General features: G+C 41.3%; 1 protein-coding gene across 1 annotated transcript in view; it reads left to right on the top strand.

Moving 5' to 3' along the window:
• DNAH12 (dynein axonemal heavy chain 12) overlaps positions 1 to 22,331 on the top strand; it is a 178,206-nt gene that overhangs the window by 123,242 nt on the left and 32,633 nt on the right. Inside the window, 10 exon segments of the mRNA XM_075073319.1 lie at positions 5 to 246; positions 607 to 754; positions 2,403 to 2,548; positions 6,270 to 6,484; positions 8,704 to 8,896; positions 10,094 to 10,286; positions 14,268 to 14,440; positions 17,481 to 17,621; positions 18,761 to 18,919; positions 20,100 to 20,244. Coding sequence (XP_074929420.1) covers positions 5 to 246; positions 607 to 754; positions 2,403 to 2,548; positions 6,270 to 6,484; positions 8,704 to 8,896; positions 10,094 to 10,286; positions 14,268 to 14,440; positions 17,481 to 17,621; positions 18,761 to 18,919; positions 20,100 to 20,244 — 1,755 coding nt within the window.

The raw sequence follows: 22,331 nt of genomic DNA, 5'->3' as shown, positions 1-22,331 counted from the left end.
ACAGGTGGTTGCTCCCAAGAAGGCTCGTCTAGGCGAGGCCCAGCAGTCCTTAGCAGAAACTATGGCATTACTGAATCAGAAGAGAGCTGAACTTGCAGCAGTCGAGAATCATTTGGCAAAATTGCAACAAACCTTTGTTGAGAAAACTGAAGAAAAGGCTCGTCTAGAATTCCAGGTGGATCTGTGTGCTAAGAAACTAGAAAGAGCAGAGAAGCTGATTGGAGGACTGGGTGGAGAAAAATCAAGGTCAGATGTCAATACAAATGCTCATTCAAACATGCATCAAAAAGTAGAGACAAAACCTGAGCTTTAGTTCTCTGAGCCTTAAACTTTTGCATCCCTCTATCCTCATTTGCGGACTGGGGCAATCAGGCCCTTCAAAGATTGTCAAAGGACACAATATTGTGATATAAAAAATACTCACCAAAACACTTGAGGTAGTCTTCAAAGCAACATTCAAGTGCACAAATACAATGTTTTAATTATTTCTTTGCAATTCACATTAACATGAAGGGAAAACACTTCTTGTGTTGATGATGTAATCTGTTAATGCTACCAATATAGCGGTTTTAGCTTCTTTTATATGGTATCTTTGCTTATCCATAGATGGTGTAATGCTGCAAATGATCTTCAAAATAGATATGATAATTTAACAGGAGATGTTCTGATATCAGCTGGAGTGATAGCTTATCTGGGTGCTTTCACTAGTGCCTTTCGACAAGCGTGTACTAAAGACTGGAGCAAGTTGTGCAAGGTTAGAAAGTTTATCTTAGGTTTAAATAATATCTTTCATCCCAAGGGATCACAAAATGCTTAACAATCTGTGAGCCAAATCCTGAAATTTCTAATTTTTTACTTGGTGTCTTAGTAAAAATCATATTAAAGTCAGTGGTCTAAATTTTGCTGATTTACACTTCTTTAAATCTAGAGTAATTCACTGAATTCAGTGGATGTATTCCAGGTTTACACTGGTATACCAGCAATGTTCTGATGTTGACCCATTGACTTCAGTGAGAGTTTCATGTGAGTAAAGACTAAGTAATGATTGAGAGGACTTCAGAAACTGGCCTTAAATAAATAAAGGAATCACTTTATAAACTAAAATGCAGCCATATTTTGATGGATGGCACAGTGCTAGCTAGTCTGTCCAACCCAACCACAAACCAAAAGAATTTTTGCATATTTAGTTATCCTGATAAAAGCCCTGTCCCCAAGTAAAGCCCTTCAAGTAAACCACTTAAATAAACCATTTTCAACACTACCATGTTTGAGATGATGCTCCTTTACTGTGTTTCCAAACCTAAGTTTTGAATGGATAAACATAAAACATTTTTAAAGTTCGTAGTGTGGATGCAAACATGTTAAGCATTGTTAAGCTGTGTTACTTCCCTTTAAAACATTTTAAAAGTGGTTGCATGAAAAGGGTTTGCATACTTGCAGAATGAAATATCAAGTCACAATCTAAGTCCCTGATTCTGCAAAGGGAATTGCTCAGATGGACCCTTACTGCCATACAGCATCCCACTGATTTCAGTTGGACTCCATGGGGCATCTGTTTGCAGCACTGGAGCGTGAAGTATGGTGGATGGCAAAGTGAAAGATAAAGGCTTAGGCTACAATCCTGCAAAGGGACCAATAGGGCTAACACAGGACCAGAATGTTCCTTTTGCAAGATCAGGGCCTTTCAACTTCCACTTTGTTGTTGGATGTTGCTAGCTCTAGCTGCTCTTAGGTCCTAATCCTGCAAATAGATGCACTAATTTTGACCTATGTACCTGTACAGAATCCCATTGTTCCACTGAAGTCAGTCGTGTTCCTCATGGGTGCAGAGGTCTGTGCTAGCACATATATTTGTATAGCTGGTGCTTTACTGAAGAAATTATTGCTGCACAGTATGTGCTTTTGCTTTTTTTAAAGATACAGTTGTACCATAGACTTGATTTAGGTAAGTAAGTAACGATGAAGTAATATGTGACTGACCACCATTGGAAAAGTGCATTGCGTTAATTGGAAGTCTAAATACAGAACAAATAAACCAAAAGTTGGGAAAATTTTCTTGTAATTTAAAGATTTCCAGATGGTTCTGTTTTCCCCACTACATTGCAGTGTGTTAGTTATCATCACACAACATATTACAAAAGGATAAAATAGAATACCTTCAGAACTGGAAAAAAAAATTGAGAAAAATCCCACAAAACTGGAGAAAGTCACCACAAAATTTCTACTACACTGGGAAAAATTTTCCATTTTCTGCAAAAGTGAATTTCCCCCCCCATGATTTTCTCTCCTTGAACAGAAGCCAATTTTTAAAGCAAGTTGTGAATAAATTAATACTTTTAACCTAAGCAGTATTTTAACAATATTTATAGAGATAAAGAATAAAGATTTATTTTTTCTTGTAGGACAAAAATATCCCTTGTTCTGAGAACTTCTCCTTGAGTAAGACCCTTGGTGACGCAATAAAAATCAGAGCCTGGAATATTGCGGGATTACCAACAGACAACTTTTCAGTCGATAATGGTGTGATTGTTGACAACTCCAGGCGTTGGTAGGTAACAAAGAAGCCAATAATTTGCTAAAACAAACTGAGATTTCAGACTAAATGAAATTTAGTCTATATACTAGAAACAGAAAGATGCTGCATACCCTTCCTCTCCCAAACCCTTCAGTGAAACTTGAGGAGGCTTTGTTCCTCACAGGATCAGACCCAATGTTTTCAGTGAGTGAAAGTTTTCCTTCCAGAATATTACAGATAATTTTTTCATCTTTAAATGCAGTTGTTGAATTTTATATTGTGATTAAGCTTATTTCTGAATTATCCACTAGTTTCCAATGTCTTTATTGTGTACAATGACTTCACATTGCAAAACTCTTGACTAATAACACAGATTGATATAAATCTGGTCATTTCTCTTTTTTGCAGTTGAAGAAACATAGAAGGCAGAAAGACATTTTTGACAACAGTTTTAATAAATATTTTTCTTGTGTGAGCCTTTAAATATATAAACCACAATATAGAAAAATTGTGTCAGATTATGCACACATGTCAAGGTCCTGTTGCTACTACAGTCAGTTTCAGCTTCACTCTTTGTCATGTTTTAGAGACTAGTGTATTGAATGAAAATGACTTCTGTGCAGAGGGCCAGCACAAGGATTTTTGTTATCAAAGACTGATCTAAGCCTTATTTTGAGGACGTAAGTCCCACTTAAATGCTGTGGGAACATTGGGATGGCCCTCTGCACAGGAGTGAATTTCAATCATTAAGAAAAACTTTACAAATTGCAATAATAATGTTCTGTTATTTATTCTGTTCTGGAACCTGAATGTTGCCTACAGGAAGAAAGACACTCAGATACTATTTATATCCCTTCAGTGATCCTCCATTGAAACTCAAACAGCCTACCTGTGGGATACACTAAATTTGTCTGACAGCTTTTGTGCTAAAAGCTTTTGCTTCCTTTCAAAAAAAATATACACACCTCTACCTCGATATAACGCTGTCCCCGGAAGCCAAAAAATCTTACTGCGTTATAGGTGAAACCGCGTTATATCGAACTTGATTTGATCCACCAGAGCGTGCAGCCCCACCCCCTCAGAGTGCTGCTTTACCACGTTAAATCCAAATTCGTGTTATATCAGGTGGCATTGTACTAGGGTAGAGGTATGTGTGTGTGTGTATATATATATATATATATATATATAGACTCATATCTTCGATTAGTGCAAGTGACTACAGCTCCATATTTCAAAACTTACATAAAATAGAAAATTCTAAAAAAAAAATCAGAATTCCAAAGGAGTAATACAACGAAGCTGTCAAAAAAATTCTAAATTCTGACCTTTTTTTTTTTTTAATCATAAACACCATCTTCATGGCTTTTAACAGAATTCTGATACTTCTGTTCAAATTGTGACTGTAGGCCTGGTCTACACTAAGCGTTTAAATCGATTTAAAGAGCGTTAAATCGATTTAACACTGTACCCGTCCACACTACAACGCCCTTTATATTGATATAAAGGGTCTTTAAATCGATTTCTGTACTCCACCCCGACGAGAGGAGTAGCGCTAAATTCGCTATTAACATATAAGATTACAGTTAGTGTGGACGGAAATCGACATTATTGGCCTCTGGGCGGTATCCCACAGTGCACCACTGACCACTCTGGACAGCAATCTGAACTCGGATGCAGCGGGCAGGTAAACAGGAAAAGCCCCGCAAACTTTTGAATTACATTTCCTGTTTGTCCAGCGTGGAGCTCTGATCAGCATGGGTGGCGATGCAGTCTCAAATCCAAAAAGAGCTCCAGCTATGGACCGTTCCGGGAGATACTAGATCTGATCGCTTGTATGGGAGACAAATCTGTTCTATCAGAGCTCGTACAGAACACGGAAAATGCCAAGCGTTGAAAAAATAAGAAATAAAAACAAAATCTACCCCCCAAACCACCCTCCCGAAGGACAGTCAGGCCCACTACCAACCCTGCACTCCCACAGCAAGAACCCGCCAACGGCACAGGCCCACTCTCCGCTACAGCCCCCCCGGCGCCCACCCAACACTCACCTCCACAGCCCGATACCCTACCAATAGCACAAGGATAATAGCGCTGCCGTGAAACAAGCGTAATGCGGAAGCCAAGAGCATCAAATGCGCTCATGGATGGGAGGGGTACTGATGACTCCAGCTCATCCCACAGTCCACAGCAGTCTCTGAAAAGTATTTGAGCTTTGGTGAGCTCCCAATGTCTAGGTTTCAAACACAGTGTCTGGCGGTGGTCGAATAGCTCCTCAGTTTCTCCCCCCCCACCACGTGCAATAGAAAAGGGAAAGAAATCATTTCTGTGACTACTTTCAGTGTCACCCTATTGTTACTGAATGCTGCTGGTAGACGCGAATGCTGCTAGATGAAGTCAAGCGTATCCGCTCCTCCCCTCCCCCTCCCCTCCTCGGTGTAGACTTACCAGTAGCATAGGAACTAGTACCATCCTCATTGAATACTAACTGGTTTGACATCCGAGGCAACATTGTTGTTCACCCAGTGATAGGACAAGCACGGCTAATACACCAGCTTCAATCATAGCAACTGGGGGCTTCAGCCCCCTTCCTTTCCTGTGTAAAGAAAAGATTCTGTACTTGCTGGAGCTGCATAAGCAGCCAGCTGCGGCGTCCTCTCCCCACACCGCTTAATGTCCTACCCTAGAACTATCATTTTGGCCCGCCGGGAGGCATGTCTTCCGCCTCATTTTAGTACATAAACACTCAGTGTTTCTATTCTGCATCTTTTATTCAATGACACAAATGGCAGGACACTAGCCACGGTACCTTAGGAGGGTTGGGGGAGGAGGGAAGTTCAACGGGTGGGTTGTTGCAGGGCAACTTCCCTGTGAATTTACTTGACACGGAGCGCGTTGTGCCTGCACACTGGTCCTCTATGACCTGGCCCCTTAATTCTAGGCAGGACTGACTCTTATTTAGAAACATAGGAGGATTGACTACAGTCCAAGTGAGTCAATCCCAATTTTGCTTTTGCGTTGTGGTTCCCGGCCTGTTTCAGCCAGGGGGCACTCATGATAGCAGCGGACAGTATAAGAAAGGAGAGGAATAACGTCGATTCTCATTGCTATTTTCTCCGGCAGTAGACAGTAGAACGCGGTAACAATTCTGCTATCATTGCCAAAAGCAAGTGAATGCTGCTGTGTAGCACTGGTATCGCCTCTCGTCGCAGCATCCATTAACAATCGGTGCGAAAAAAAAAGCTGAACGGCCCATGTTGCTGTGGCTATGGCGCTTCAGGGCAATCAGGAAAAACGAGCGCGAAAGGATAGTCAGCTGATGTTTTTCCGGAGGAAGGAATGCTGACGACATTTACCCAGAAACACCCGCCGACAATTAATGATTCAACCCAGAATTCCAAGGGGCGGGGGAGAATGCGGGAGCTATGGGATAGCTACAGAAGAGCTACCCACAATGCAACGCTTCAGAAATTGACGTTAACCTCGGACCATGGACGCACAACGCCAAATTACTGTGCCTAGTGTGGCCGCGTGAAATCGAATTTATAATATCAGTTTTATAAAACCGATTTTAGCTAATTCGATATTATCCCGTAGTGTAGACGTGGCCTAATACTCAGCCAGTGGACATTCATCTCTTAAAATAATACAGCCATAAAGTATCATGTGTCACTTTCTTCCAGCTAGTCCATAACAGAAATAATTTTGAGTTTACAAAAAGTCATATACTGCAAGTTCTTTGTACTGTACATTCTAGGCCATTAATGATTGATCCCCAGGGTCAAGCCAATAAATGGATAAAGAACTCAGAGAAAGAAAACCAGTTGAGTGTTATCAAGTTCACTGATACAGACTACATGAGAACTTTGGAGAACTGCATTCAATTTGGGACTCCACTTCTGCTAGAAAATGTTGGGGAAGAACTAGACCCATCACTGGAACCCCTGCTGCTTAGACAAACCTTTAAACAAGGTACAAGAAAATTAGTTATGAGCCCAGAAATATGCAACATTAATGCTCATCTAATGATCTGTTTTATCAGCTAATATTTTTCTTCTTTCTTTACTTTTGCTGCTTATGATCAGAGGAATGTAATTTGATAGCCTTCTTAAGTTGATTTTTACTTTTTAATAAAGTTCACAAATGTCACATTATAGATATCTTGCTTGAAAACTTCACTACGCAGTGGTGATATATTTAAATATAGCAGGTTTGACCCTGCAAAGGTTAAACTCCCATTGATGCTGAATATCTTTTTTCTGAAGTGTTATAATATGCTGTGTAATGCAAGATATTTATTTATAAAATATGTTTTAACTTAGTAGACTGTATTTATTGCATTAAATTCTAAGTTAAGAAAAGTTTTGGTATTTTGCAAAAGTTGCTATTTTTCATGTAAGTATTATCTTCTCAAAGTCATATGATGATGAAGAAAAGGTCTGGGTTTAAGGTGGGAATCTCCCTTTTCAAAAAATATATCCTTTCTTTTCCCGGTGATAAAAGGAGTGAAAAGTAAATAAATGAGAGAAAAAGAGAGGGTAGAAGGACATGAACACTGAATTTTCTTGTTTTGTTTTCAAAAAGAAAATTGAAACAAAAAATTCATTCAAAACTAAATGAAAAAAATTGTTTCATGTTGAAGTTTGTCATGGTAGAAAAGGTCTGATTTTTTTGACCAATTCTAACTACAGTGGATCTGGGAAATCCCAAATCTCACACACGCTAGGGTTTTAGAACTGCACGGTGTGCTGTGGGCATTAATTATTGGAACCATATTCAAAATAGGTAACAGCAGGACTCTACTCAGTCCACTACTACAGAGAGCAGATGACTGTGAATTGGTTTCTCTCCTAAGATACCTGCTGTTGGAGATAAGGATGCATAGCCTTCCTATGCAGGAAACTCCTGCCAATGGAGCTCTATAAGACACCTCCTCTGAGGACAGTCTAATATTTGGAGGTGTAGGAGTCAGTCTGTGAGCAGCCTTCCCATGGATAAGAGGAAGATGTCTGGGTTGTATGTCCACCCTTTAAAGATCCCCACTCTACTTGAGTGGAAGCTAGGAAATGGATGGTCTGTCCCTGAAGATCTTCTGCTCTTTTAGAGAGCTGATCAGACTGGGAGGGGAATATGGCTGTAGCAATCTCCTATGTCTCTAAAGGTTGAGCCACGGACAACCTGCCCCATATGTGCTTGTTGCAGCAGACGCTGGTGGCACATATATGTTGTAAATATTTGTACAGGGCACAGGTGTGCGTGACACTTTATGGACAAATAAAAGAACTTCCAGGGAAATTTTACCTTCTTAAATTATACAAAGCATGACAGGTGGTAGCAAAAAACAGGAGAGTTTGGGTTAAGGTCAAATAAGATTATTGCTTACTTGATATGCTGTGTATGGTTCTTGATATCTTGTTTTAATACATGAATTGGCTTGAGCTACTGTGAAACAAGAATATGAAATTTAAAAGCAGCCACACAAAACCTGTACCTTTTCCAGTTGTATATGTACAAAGTAAAGGAAGGCCAGAAATGTGTGACCCACTCAATTATTTTTTACCTACTATGGATGAAGTCCTGGCTCCGCTGAAGTCAGTGGTATTTATAACGTTGACTTATATGGGGCCAGGACTCACCTTGTTTCCAGCTTTTACTATTTGAGGTTACTTGATTTGCTCTTAACAAGACTTTTGCTTGTACTTGATCACAAAAGTAATATTTTTGCATAAATAATTGAGGTAAACAAACATAACTTGTATTGTGATGTTTTCTCGAGACGCCCCAGATTGTGGGTCACTTTGTTACCATCTTGCTACTAGTGTAAGGGAGTTTATCTTGTGGTATCTGGGTGTCAGCCCTTCTACACTGCTAGCCTTTCAGCCACTCATATTCTCCTCAGGACTCTGCCAGTCCTATTTTGATTTGCAGGTTAATTATAGGTGCACCCCAATCCCCAAACACCCTTTGAAGAACTTTCCCCTGTATCATCCAGCCCCTGTCACTGGATACTCACAGTAATTGCCAAGTAAGCTGTCCTCAAGGAGACAATGTACACGCATGGGAGGGTTACAACTCAGAATCAGTCTCTTTATAACAATACAGCACTGTAATCTATTTATGGTGAAAACCAATACACATTTATTAACAAAGAACAGCATCACACGCACAAATGTTTGTCTTCTGAACTTTAGGGGGCATGGACTGCATCCGGCTTGGTGAGACAGTTATTGAGTATTCCAGTGATTTCAAATTTTTTATTACAACAAAACTAAGAAATCCACATTATATGCCTGAACTGGCTACAAAAGTTTCTTTACTCAACTTTATGATAACACCAGAGGGACTTGAAGACCAGCTGCTAGGTATTGTTGTTGCAAAAGAGAGGTATGTGTTTGTTTATTGCAAATAGGCAAATGAAAATATTGTAAACAGGAGACTTTGGGAGCAATTAAAAGAAATGTTCATAATAAAACGGGGCAATTGTTAATGATTCTAAATGTCTTTTTCATAACAACTATAAACAATACTGGTATTCTAGCTGTCTTATTTAAGATATTTCTACAGGGTCCATCACTATAGTATCTGTGAGTCATCTGAGATATTGGAAAAGTGTTTTGTTATTTAACATTATCACTGAGCAACCATGATTATTTGTTTTCTGATACAGCTTCCTGGCTATCTAGCCCATTGATTTTGCACATGCAAATGTGGATATTGGATTATTAGACTGCATTTTTACTTTTCTATGAAGGAAGAACATGGTGACTCTGAAACTGTTTCTAGTTCTTGTCTAATTCAAACTCAAAATAGAGACACATTTAACTGGATTTCCTGGTTTCTGATCATTCAGACAAATACAGAACTGCCCACTCAATTATACTAGTTTCACTTGCTAAAAAAATCATAATGCATGTAACGCAAGTTCCACATCACAAACTCATGCAGTACATCAGCTGATTAATATTTACCCAAAAACAAGTGTTACATGTATAGTAATTAAAAATTAGGATTAAATGACATTTTCAGAAGTCTTGATATAAAATTTTAGGTGAACATTTTCAAACATAAAACTACTGTAACCTAAAGTTTTACACCTAAGTCCATATGTAGACACCTAAATAAGTGCTCTGATTTTCAGGAGCTGAGCTCTGAATCAAGTCAAAGATTTAGGGGCCAAATTCTGTGCAAACCTTCTGATGTAAGTCGGAAAGCTCTGGGTGTAAGCACAGAATTTGACCCCTAAGAACTTAACTTTAGGCACCCAGGTTTAAAGTGTTGGCCTTAGTGTCTTGATAAAATTGAGAGAATAGAGAGGACTGGCGCTAATGTAGTTCCAGTATAACTGTATAGCTCAGTGGTAAAAACTGCATTAATGGAATGCTAAGTTCCTGACACAAACCTACTAAAATCAAGAGGTAAGGTTTCTGTGACACTAATATTACATGATCATATAACATGAACAAGGTGATCTACTTTAGTTAAATATAGATTTTACAAATATGGATTTACTACATGCAGGTATCTGAATATGTAACAATAGTAACATAGAAGTAAACTTTGGGGGTATGTTTTGGTTTTTAGACCAGAATTAGAAGAGGAGAGGAATGCTCTCATCCTTCAGTCCGCAGCCAATAAAAAACAGCTAAAGGAAATTGAGAAGAGAATTTTAGAAACCTTACAGTCTTCTGAAGGGAACATTCTGGAAGATGAAAGTGCTATCATGATCTTGGACTCTGCTAAAATAATGTCTAATGAGATCACCAAAAAACAACAGGTAAGGAATGATAGATTTTGTTTTCAAATTCAGTGGTTATTGTGTACACAACCTAAAAGCTTGCTTGCTGCCTGGAAGACTGTGAATTAGAAGCAAAATTCTGTTCTTATGAATGGAAAAGATCAATTTATAAGGAAAAAAAAAACTATTGAGCAAACGCTGAAATCCTTGTTCATAGTTATATCAGTCCGTACTTAGCCAAAACATCCATCTTCAAAGGCAGTTGTGCCTGAATAAGGATTGAGTAAGAGATAAGACCTTCAGGATTTGTTCCTCTATTAACGTAGTTGTAAAGGTCTAATTTTTAAATGAACAAAAGCCAGTCTTTTAAGGAAGACAGTAATGGTTTAGCAGCAGACATGGAACTAGGAGACAGAAACTCCATGTTCTAATATTGTCAATGCCTCTGACTCACTGCATGGCCTCATGTGAGTCAGTTAACCTGTCTGTGTGTTAATTTTCCCACACGTAAAATGAGAATATTATTATTTTCCTTTCGGACATCATAGAGGAGGCTGGGCGGATTAATTAAAATTTTTGTGGTACATTGAAGGTGGGAAATGTTATATATGGGTAAGCATAGCGGACCAGATTGTCCCTGAATTGGAAAAACCTGCATATGGGACAAGAAACATTTTGACTGCCCGTTATATGAGTTTTCTGTGAATTATTTTGTTAGTGGGGAGTGTACCATGCTAGGAAAATGGCAGAGGGTTTGGCCTCTACATTTGCAGATCTCCTGAAATAAGACCTTCTGGGAAGAAGGTGACATTCTGCAATACCTTCTTATCATCCACTGCTCTTGAACTACATTTTTGGGAGGGTCCACTGCGAATTTGGGGAAGTGTGGATGCAATTTCATTGTATTGCCCTCCGGGAGCTAGCCCAGAGTTCTCCATTGTGACCGCTCTGGACAGCACTCTCAACTCAAATGCCGGTGAAGGCACTGGCAGCTGAATGAGCTGCCACTGAAGTTCCGGCACTGTCAGTGGTGACACCTCCTTCGAATCGGGCCCCACAGTGCCTAAAGCCTGCCCTGCCCTTACGCATGCGAAAGTTTTGCAGCCACTGGAAATCATCCGAGACCCGCAACACTATGCGGTCCCACCAGTCTGTGCTTGTTTCCTGGGCCCAGAATCGGCATTCCACGGCATGAGCCTGCCCCATTGCCACCAGGATGGCCAAATTGCCGGGGCCCGTGCTTTGAGAGAAGTTGTCCATGTCCTCATCACTCTCATCACTGCGCTGCCGTCATCTCCTTGCCTGCTTTTGAAGTTTCTGGTGCTGCATACACTGCAGGATAATGCGCATGGTGTTTACAGTGCTCATAACTGCCACGGCGATCTGAGCAGGCTCCATGCTTGCCATGGTATGGCGTCTGTGTGGAAAAAAGAGGCAAAACAATTCTCAACCATTGCTCTCACTGAGGGAGGGGCAACTGACTACATGGCTTACAGGGTTGGCTTACTGTACTGTTCCCGCAGTCTCCGCTGCCAACTGGAATTCTGGATTGAGCAAAAAACGGAAGATGAAACTTAAAGAAGGGAATGACCTGGAGTCACTCCCATGTCTGCCCAGGAGCCCCCGACCGACCTCACCAAAGCCAGCCAGGAACAACCAGGAGACAGCAGCCGCTGTACAATATAGCTGCTCACCATCTTTGCTAACTTGCAAAGGCACGGAGCTGCTGCTGTATAGCACTGCAGTGCTGCGTCCGGCAGCACCACCCAGGAGATGTACGGTGACAGTGAGCTGAGCGGGCTCCATGCTTGCCGTGGTATGTCGTCTGCACGGGTAACCTAGGAAAAAAGACGAGAAACGATTTTTTGCCATTGCTTTCATGGGGCGGGGGGGAGGGGTTGCTGACGACATGTACTCAAAACCACCCATGACAATGTTTTTGCCCCATCAGGCATTGGGAGCTCAACCCAGCATTCCAAAACTGTGGGATAGCTACCACAGTGCAATGCTCTGAAAGTCGACGCTAGTCTCGGTATCATGGACACACTCCACCGACTTAATGGTCTTAAGCGGGGACACACACAATCTACTGTATCAAATCGATTTCTAACAGATCGACTTATATTAAATTGACCTAATTTCGTAGTGTAGACATACCCTTAGATGCATTAGAAACTGGGGAGAACGATCTGGTTCACAGTCATCTGTTAGAGCCCTATTGTTCTAAAGTTATGTAGATGTATCTGAAAACAATCTTCTAAAACACTCTTGTGTTCTGAAGCACCCATGTTTCATGCAGATGTGAGATTACAGGTGATGTTTTATCCTCAAGTCTGAATTTCCTTGCTCTTTTGTTTTTGTAAGGTATGATATGATATTTGCGGCTCAATGTATTTTAATCTTTTTTATGAAAGGAGGGTTTTGCACAGTTAGTAGATTTTCATTAGTTCTTGTACAGGATCATATTCCTAAGCAAGAAATAGGATGTACATTACGCAAGTGACAGTAGTGAAGATTTCTTCCTGTCCTGAGAAATTACGTTTCCACCCCAGTTGCTGGTGTCTTCACCTTTCACATTGGCAGTTCATTGTAAAACATGGAGTCTGTAAAAATTGCTAAGGCAAGTGATCTATTTATATCAGAGAGTGATTTCCTCTTCCGTGGCATAAAGACTGTCTGCTTATAGAGCCAGGTTAAGCTTGTGGTATCTGTCTAAACAGTGCAAGTAAGCACTAAATTATCATGCGGTTACTTTGCTTTAGTGGCATACAGTGTAGCACTTCTAGGCCAGCCTGTTAACATAAATCCAGTAGTGCTCTCTGAAGGACTAAATTTTTTCATAAGGAAAGGTAGAGTGGCAAAGCTCTAAAGAGAGTGACAGAATTCTCACTAATGCTCATGTAGGAGAGAAGGTTTGGATAATCAGTGACCGTTGCTTTCAGAAGGAACCTAATAAATTCCATATTTTATGTTTAAGACGCAAGGTATATTAGTATATGACCTACTAATAAATTTCCTACAATATTTCACTCAGTTACCTAAACTTTTCCATTATACTTGAACAGACCTATCCAAATATGTGCAGGGAGCAAATAGAAATATAAGGAAGTGGAGCAAAAATCATTCCAATCTTTAGACTATACTCTCCATTTTTCAGTAACATTAATGTTTTTTGCTGCATTGGAATTCATCCTTGTGATGTGCTTAAGAAATACATAATAGAGAAATGGGGTATTTTAAAAAAGCTGACAGATTTACAGGTATCTAGACTGCAGAGAGCTACAGCTGTAAACTTTGTTTTGGTGACATACATATGAAAAACATCTCCCCTTCCATATGTGTACATAATTCTCTTTGATACCAATGAGAGTTAAGTATGCATTGGTGGTGACTAAACATCTTTGAATTATCAAAGACTTTACAGCAATAAAATATCAGTGATTCTGTGTTTTAACTGTTATTGTCCTTAAACTCCATTTGTTAGCACCTAGCTACATTAATACTATAATATAGACTTACAAGTAAGAAACAATCCTTCCCTCTTTATGTTAGCTATATTCTAAGTTATTTAATTTCATATAATATATTTTATAAAAGGCAAATATATTGTTAAATATCGTCTGTTGGAATGATTGATTATACATGAGCAGTTTGAAATCCAGTCATATTTCCAGACATTAATGGTGAAATGTGACACACCTGATGCAGAGGGACAAGCCTGAATGGTTTTGCCTGGTTTTGTCTTGGTCTTGACTACCTTAGGCCCCAGTACTGCAATGAGCTCTGTGGGGGAAGATCATGAAGTCAAGTGGTCTTTGTGAGAGTGCACCCACCCAGGGCTCATTTGAGGGTTAGGCCTGAGACTATAAGTATTTTGGAGCATGGAAGGTGTCTTACTCTGTGCTTATAAAGTGTCATATACATTTATTTTTAATAATGATAGTATATACTAATAAATTCTTTATGTAGAAAGAAAAATATGAAGAGAAAATCTTTTACAATGTTTGTCATTTTGTTTAGGTTGCTGAGAAAACAGAAATAAAAATAGCAGAATCTCGAGAAGGCTATAGACCAATTGCAAAGCATTCATCGGTGCTCTTCTTTAGTATTGCAGACCTAGCTAACATCGACCCCATGTACCAGTACTCTCTCAGTTGGTTTGTCAATCTCTATATCAACTCTATTCATGACAGGTAAGTACTTGTGTCTGAGCCAGAATACCATATATCTCTTTATTTCTCTTCTGATCAACAGTTCCCTCCATTTAAAGCATTTACCTCACTAAATTAGACCTCCCACTTCTGTTTTGTCTCAATGAGGCCCAAGTTTTTAGAAATTATCTCTAATTTTCGTGTTTCAAATTTGGTCCAGCAAATATCAGCATCTGCATTTTTGCCTCTGCAGTTTTATAGAAACAATAAGTCTCTGAACTGGTTGCCCACAGTGCAGCTAGGATGGGCTCAGCTCCCTTAATATGCAGGTCAGATAGGAGGTCCAAGTTGTGGTGAGGAACCATCAGCCACTGACTCTGCCCTTTTTAAACACAGACTCTCTAAACACAAAACATCTTTTATTAAGAGAAGCAATGGGATTGTTAGCTTCCAAGCGGACAGTTCTCCCACCACAAGCACTCTTCTTAATATGTCATACAAAGGATAGCATTCCGTATAGTAATCTGCTGCAGTGTTATTTGTAGAGGTTTCCAAATCTGGTGTTGAAACAAAACCAGAGGTGAAAGTAAGCTGGTACGGGCCGGTACAGAGGACCGGTAAGAAAAGGAGACTGACTGAGGGCAGGGCCAGCACTTGCATTTAGGTGGCGTAGGCAATCGCCTAGGGCAGCAGCATTATTAGGGGGCGGCATTTTGCTGGAGCTGCCGCAGTGATGCCTGCAGAGGATTCGCTGGTCCGTGGCACCGGTGGAGCTGCCGCAGTCGTGCCTGCGGACGGTCGGCTGCTCGTGCGGCTGCGATGGACCTCACGAAGGCACGACTGCGGCAGCTCCACCGGAGCCACAGGAGCAGCCAACCATCCGCAGGCAGGACTGCAGAGCTGGGGGATCAACGTGCGGGGCGGCAAAATGGCCGTGCACCTAGGGCGCTCAAACCCTTAGCGCCGGTCCTGACTGAGGGCAGGAGAGAGAAGGCTGCTCCTTGCATAAGAATAGTTTAAACTCAGCTGTTCCCTGATGGTTCAGCTCCCAGGGCTAGGTTTCTGGCATCCTTGTTAATTTCACTCACGGTAGCTGGGGGGAGAGGGCTAAGAAGAGGGAGTGTTTGACCATGGCAGGGGCAGCCCTTTTCTGCCCCCTGGGATGAGGGGATCTCTCCAATACTAATATACACAACAAATACAAGCATTTGGCTGCACATCTTAAATCCAGAGCTAATAACAGCAGGTGTCACATTGGTTTCTCAGCTTCTCCCTCCCCGTCCTCCAGCCAGGCTGCAGACAAGGCTCTGCATTCCTCCCCAGCAGGGGTTTTCCTCTAGGCTCCAGCTTGCAGTAGGGAGCCTGGCTGAGATGCCTGCTGCTGCTGCCCGCAAAAGAACAGTTTAAACTCAGCTGTTCCCTGTGCAGTTCAGTGCTCAGAGTTAGGAGCCGTTTCTGGCATCCTTGTTAATTTCACTCCCAGTTGTTGTTGGGTGTGTGTGACCCTGACAAGACCAGTTCTTTTCTGCCCCCAGGATGAGGGGATCTCCTAAACACAATCAAAATGAGGAACCATTTCCAATCTATCCCATTCCTCCCCAGCGGAGGATCATGGTTGTGATGTCCAAACTGCTTGCAGATCTTCTTTGAATTGTTACTGTTTAAAAAAAACAACACAAAAAACATGGAGAAGATGGTGGAAAGATGTGTCATGATGATTAGGGTTTATTTTGGGCAAAGCAATTTTGCTAAAGCAACTAAAGATTCACAGGGAAAGCAAATAGCCCCCATAGACAAAACCACAAAGGGATTGGAGGGGAAAACTGAATATTCAGGGAAATTATTGTGCCTCCTTTGAAAGAAATAGTAGTTTTCATTCCAATCCACCCTCTTTATATATTGATTATCCTTAGGACATCGGGTGCAATCTCGGATCTCTTTTTGTTTTGTCCTGCCTACAGAGTGCAGAGGCTGAAATTGACAAAACTTTCTCTAAATATCTTGTATATTTTTTGAAGACTATTCCAGTTGTCCTTCATTCACCCCTGACTCCCCACCCCCTGTCCCCCACCCCCGACTCCCTCCCTGGCTGGCTGTGGTTTTTGCCTTAGTTACTTACTCCTTGGCAGACCCAGCCCAGCGGCACCTGCTGGCTCTCTGCAGGCAGCAACCCACAGGGGCTGGTTGGTGGGGTCGCTGCTGGTCGGTGGCAGGCTGCAGCTGCATTGTTTGTGACACATTCATACACATACATACAGTCAGAGGTGAAAGTAAGCCGGTCTGGTCCGGTACGGCGTACCGGCAAGAGCCAGTAAGCCGTACTTGACCGCATCAACTTCCACGGCGGGGATCGAAAGGGCTCTGGGCTGCCCGCAGCTGTGGGGAGCTCTGAGCCCTTTCAATCCCTGCCGCGGCTGAGATTTAAAGGGCTCAGAGCTCTCTGCAGCTGCGGGCAGCCCAGAGCCCTTTCAATCCCTGCCGCAGCTCCGGCAGCTGGGCTGGCGCGGAGATTTAAAGGGCTCCAGGCTTCCCTCAGCAGCAGGAGCTCTGGGCCCTTTAAATCCCTGTCCCAACCCTGCAAAGCTTGTGGTTCCCCCTGGCGGCCAGAGCCACGGGCCCTTTAATTTGCCCGAGCACCAGGGGGCTCCCAGCCATCTCTGCAGCTGGGAGCCCCTGGTTGATTTAAAGGCTCTGGGTCTCCCAACCACAGCTGGTTCCTCAGGGCCTTTAAATCTTGAGAGGCCACGCCTCTTCCAGATGAGGCCACGCCCCCTCAGGACTCCGACAGTACCAGTAAGTCGTGTAAATTACTTTCACCCCTGAACAGAACCCATAATGAGTGGTGAGAGCTCCACCACGTGAGTCCAACAGAGATTACAATTAATCGTTTAGGCTGGGATATTCAAAGGAGCCTAAGGGAGCTAGCTGCCCAACTCCCTTTGGATGCAGTTGGTTGCCTAACCTCCTTTAAGTGCTTTTGAAAATTCCAGTCCTAACCAATATCCCACCAAAACCTTTCAAAAAGCTTTGTATTTCTTATTTAGTTGCCTGACTCAATATGTGTACAAATGTTTTTTTTTAGTAACAAATCCAAAATTTTGGAGAAGCGTCTTCGATACCTAAACGACCACTTCACATACAACCTATATTGCAACGTATGTCGCTCATTGTTTGAGAAGGATAAGCTGCTGTTTTCCTTTTTACTTTGCTGCAATCTTCTCATGTAAGTTTCATCTTTTTTTCTAGCATCTCATAATGCAAGACTGATTTTTCTTAGATTGAAAGTATTTACAAATAATAGAATACTTGGGTACATATGATGATGACTTAGTCTTTAGTGCCTAGTCATGAAATTTGAGTGGTTTTGCTCCCATTGAAATCAATGGTTTCGTCAGTGATTTGGGTGGAAAGATGAGACCTCCAAATGTCTTATTAATTTTTTCCTTTTATGTCTTTATGGTACCCTTCAAAGGGGTGGATGATGTTATCTAATAATAATACAATGTGACCACTTGCCAGCATTTTAAAAATAAGGTTTAAGGAAAAATTCTCCAAGCGAAAAGTCTGTCTTTCTGGCAGTTTTGTGGGGCATATCACTCCCCCTTTCTTGAGGAGCCTTTCTTTTTTCCATCTCTCCTCTGTCTCTGCTTTTTCTTCCACTGTGTGATCTAGACTCTCCACTCTGGTTGTCTGGCTGTGCTGCTGCTTATGCCACAATGTTGTTAGTGTCTATGTGCATTGAGGGAAGAAAGGAAGGCACACATGGCTACTTGGAAACATCATAATCAGTTATGTGCATACATCATAATCAGTTATTATGTACATACATTTTTTAATAATCAGGCTCACTAACCATATTAATTTATATTGCTTAACTGTAAACCATATGAATTTATAGTGAATGCTAACATCTTATGCATCATATCCACACTGCCTTATCCATGGGAGGCCCTTCTTGAGCTAATTTATAAGGCCCCAACCATCTCCTCCTTTGCATTCTTCCTCAAGATCCATCTTTGCCATGACACTTACACTTACAGGAAATCAGCCAATGATTGATGAGTAGCTGGGACACAGATAGCAGTAGCTGAGACCTTTTATAAGTAAAAATAAATGAATTGTATACATTTGATTGTATCCTTCTTCCCTTACCCTTAATTTATCATTTCTCCTTATAATGTTTGAAAATTGCCTAGTACAATGAGGCCCTGAGACCTCAGATGCTACTGCAATATGAATGTTGCAAAATAAAAATGGAACATAATTCATTTAAAACAGCTTTTGCTTTATACTATGTCAAAATGCATTTTTAATATAACTGGGTATTGCTTACAAACTATTTTGGCATTCTTCTGAATTTAGGAATAGGAAAGAGATAGAACAACAGGAATTTATGTTCCTATTAACTGGAGGAGTGGGTCTCAAGAACAAATACAAGAATCCAGATCCATCTTGGCTACAAGATAAGAGCTGGGATGAACTATGTCGTGCAAGTGATTTCTCAGCTTTTAGAGGACTGAGGTACAGTAAAAATCCATTGTGAAATTACAAAAAACTATATTGACTGAAGTATATTGCATACATTTAAGCAATATGTCTGAGACTTTTTCAGACCATGCCTGAATATCAATGTGATATTGATACCTGTACAACATAAATTGTGCCTCAGCTTCAGAAGTGAGTCCCTCTTTGTCACGCATTGTAGGGAAATTGCTCAGGGGGTTAATTAATTAGTAGGTTGTTTCATGTTTTATTCACATAATTGTCAGAATGAATCCAATCAATTCCCAGATAAAGAACTTGTCTTTCTGGAGTGGATTGTATTAGTTTCCCTGTGAAGTCTCTTCGTGGTAGAAGAATCTTACTTTGAAAAGGAGGCAGCTGTGGCCGGGGGAGTCCCTAATAATAGAACTCTGTTGCAGGTATAAGGGAGGAGACACCAGGATAAAATCATGGCCTCACTGAAGTCAATGGGAGTTTTGCCATTGATTACAATAGGGTCAAGATTTCACTTTAGGATTTTAGAGCCAGTGCAAAGGCACAAGCCTTCCACATGAGTCTGCTGCGGATCCCAGGGCATCTGTGGTGTTTGGGAATGGGCACTACAGATCATTTCTTGAAGGAGCAAACCTCATTCTCTGATAAAACAACCAGAGTTGTTTGGAGTTCTCCTTCCTTTAAATGTAAGTTTTTCTGTGTGGAAGAGGTGGGAAACTGATCTAATGTGAGAACCAGTCTGTCCCCCACTCATGAGATAACCTATGGGAGGGTGTGCCAGGGGAGGAAAATTCCGCAAGATTCTTTTTCATTGAATTTCCTTTGAATTCTTCTGTTGGGTAGTGGCGTTTGTCACACACAAATATAGAAGAAATAGGGAGTTCACCTCCCAGAACCCATGAATCTACTGAGATTCAACCAGACTTTGGGGGATCCACTGGAGACTAAAGCCATACAGATGGAGGTTTTGTTCCTCCACACCAGCTTAGGTGGCCCCTCCCACTTCCCAGCGGAGAAGTCAGATAAGAAGTTGTATAATAATTTACAATTTTTTATTGGTTGAGAGGGGGATAATGCATGTTGAATAGATTTTATTAATTGTACTGCATATGACAATACTTCATTTTTCTTTCTTTAATCAAATGAATTAATGAAAACCTAAACTCTAAGCCTTTACAATAACAGACAATACTTTTTCTTCTAGGAGTCATATTTCTGAAAATGCAAGTGAGTGGCGTAAAATCTATGACAGCAAAGAGCCACACAATGTTCCTTTACCAAAACCATGGGATAAAACATTGAATGAACTACAAAAGATGATCATTCTTCGGTGCCTAAGATCAGACAAGGTAAAAGGACATGAAAACATTTGTTTGTAGACAATTACTTGGCATGTAGTACACTTCGATAATTATTATTACAACAATGTTCTTTGAGTGCTTGCCCATATGTATGCCACTCCTGGTACTCACATGCTCCATGCCCTTCAAAGCCAAATATTTTGGCTACCAGTACCTTTTGGGGCTGCTCACGCACTCTGAGTATTCTTGTGCTCCTGTACCCACGGCATAAAGGATGGAGTGGGCCCAACTGCCCCTCAGTTCCTTTTTAGTGCCTATTGCTGTGAAACTTTGGTAGAGTCCATGTCCTGGTGCAATCACCAAATCTTTTTAGGTATAGTTTTTAGGCATATAGTTTTAGGATTAGGTTGGATTTAGTGTACATAGTATAGTTTTGCCCACTTGCAAATATTATTTTAGTTATTTTTTCTTCATTTGATGAAAATATTTTCATGGTACCAGGAGTTAGTCATGACTGAACTGAAGTTTCCCAGCTCTTCATGTGAAGCAGATACATTGCTTAAAGACAGTCACATGAGCTTTTTTTTGCCTTGGGGAGGGGTGCATACCTGGAAATGTTCTATCTGTCAGTCCTTTTCAAAAAGGATGCAGATGGCTAAGGAGGCTTGCCTCAAGCCTTTTCTTCCTGACCATTAGAGAGGCCGGCTGTGGATCCAGGAAAGCAACACCACCCTGGACATGAATGCTCTTTGCCCAGGGATGCTGTGGTGAGCTCTGGCTCAATCTCCTACTCTCAACCCCCTTTCTCAAAAATGGCCTTGTGAGGATCCATGGGTTTAGAACCTCGGTCTGCTAGTCCTTAATCGACCGTAAACATCTGTAGTAAAGCAGCATTTGCAGATTATGAGCTTTGTGAGCCCAAGCACCACAGGATATGCTGCCCACAGAGGGTCTGATTGGCAGGGCTCACGGCATCCTGATTGCTCCAGGCACACTGCTTAAAGGGACACCAGGAAGTTGTCTGTGCAATGCAGCAGATCTTAGCCAACTGCTATGGCAGACCTTAGTCCTGCCCTGCTCCATTTGCTCCTGCTTTGTCATTAAGGCATTGCTTCTGTCTAGGAGAATATTGATACTACAAATGGGCTCTTCCTTCTGGTCCAGATTCAACAACTGGTGCCAAGAACACAATGACAATTTCAGAAAACTAGGAATTCCATCCATTTTGGACTTTCTCCAGTACCATTATACATCAGGTGTCCACTCTCAGTAGCATGCTGTTTGCAGGATCCTTGGGGTCCCTGGCAGACATCCCACAGGTAACCAGATTCCTTCAAGCAGTCTGATTAGCCATATCAGCAGTCAGGCCATTCTTTCTGAAAAGCCATCCCTTTGAGCCTTTGACTTGTGTGTCAGCCTCTTATTTATCCATTAAGACTTGTTTCCTAATAGCTGTCTCATCCACCAGTTGAGTGTCAGAGCGGGCAGCCTTATCTAAACAGTAGCCTTATTGTGTGTTCCATGAGGACCAGGTGGTGCTCAGGACAACAGAATCCTTTCTTCCTAAGGAATATTCCTCCTTCCACACTTCCCAAGAGGTTATGCTTCCTTCATTCTGCCCAAAACCACAACATCCAACTGAAAAGGCATGACACACCTTAGATGTCAGAAAAGCATTGAAAATCTATCTCAAATGTACAGAATCCATGAAAAGATTGGGCTCTCTATTCCTGCCCTTCCACCCAAAATACCAAGGACTCAGAGCTTCTAAGTCCTCCATCACTAGATGTTTTAGACTATTTATTTTGAAAGCCTACAGATCATCAGAGGTTCTTCTTCAAGTGATTGCTCATATCAATTCCAATTACATGTGTGTGCGCCCTCAACGATTAACTACACTTAACACTACAGAGAAAAAACACTAACTATTAACGATTAACTAACAACGATTGAGATAAGCTAGCACTTAGGAAACCAAGGGTACGTCTACACTGCACGATTATTTCAAATTAGCTTAAACCGATATTACAAAACAGATCTAATAAAATCGGTTTAGCGCGTCCACAGTGGGATCACGAAATCGATTGTTTGCGTCCATGGTCCAAAGCTACCATCGATTTCAGGAGCGGTGCACT

Source organism: Chelonoidis abingdonii, chromosome 17 (genome assembly GCF_003597395.2).
Source record: "Chelonoidis abingdonii isolate Lonesome George chromosome 17, CheloAbing_2.0, whole genome shotgun sequence".
NCBI classification, from domain to species: Eukaryota; Metazoa; Chordata; order Testudines; family Testudinidae; genus Chelonoidis; species Chelonoidis abingdonii.
The sequence above is the reverse complement of the archived record's forward strand: the minus strand, read 5'-3'. Positions and strand labels throughout refer to the sequence as shown.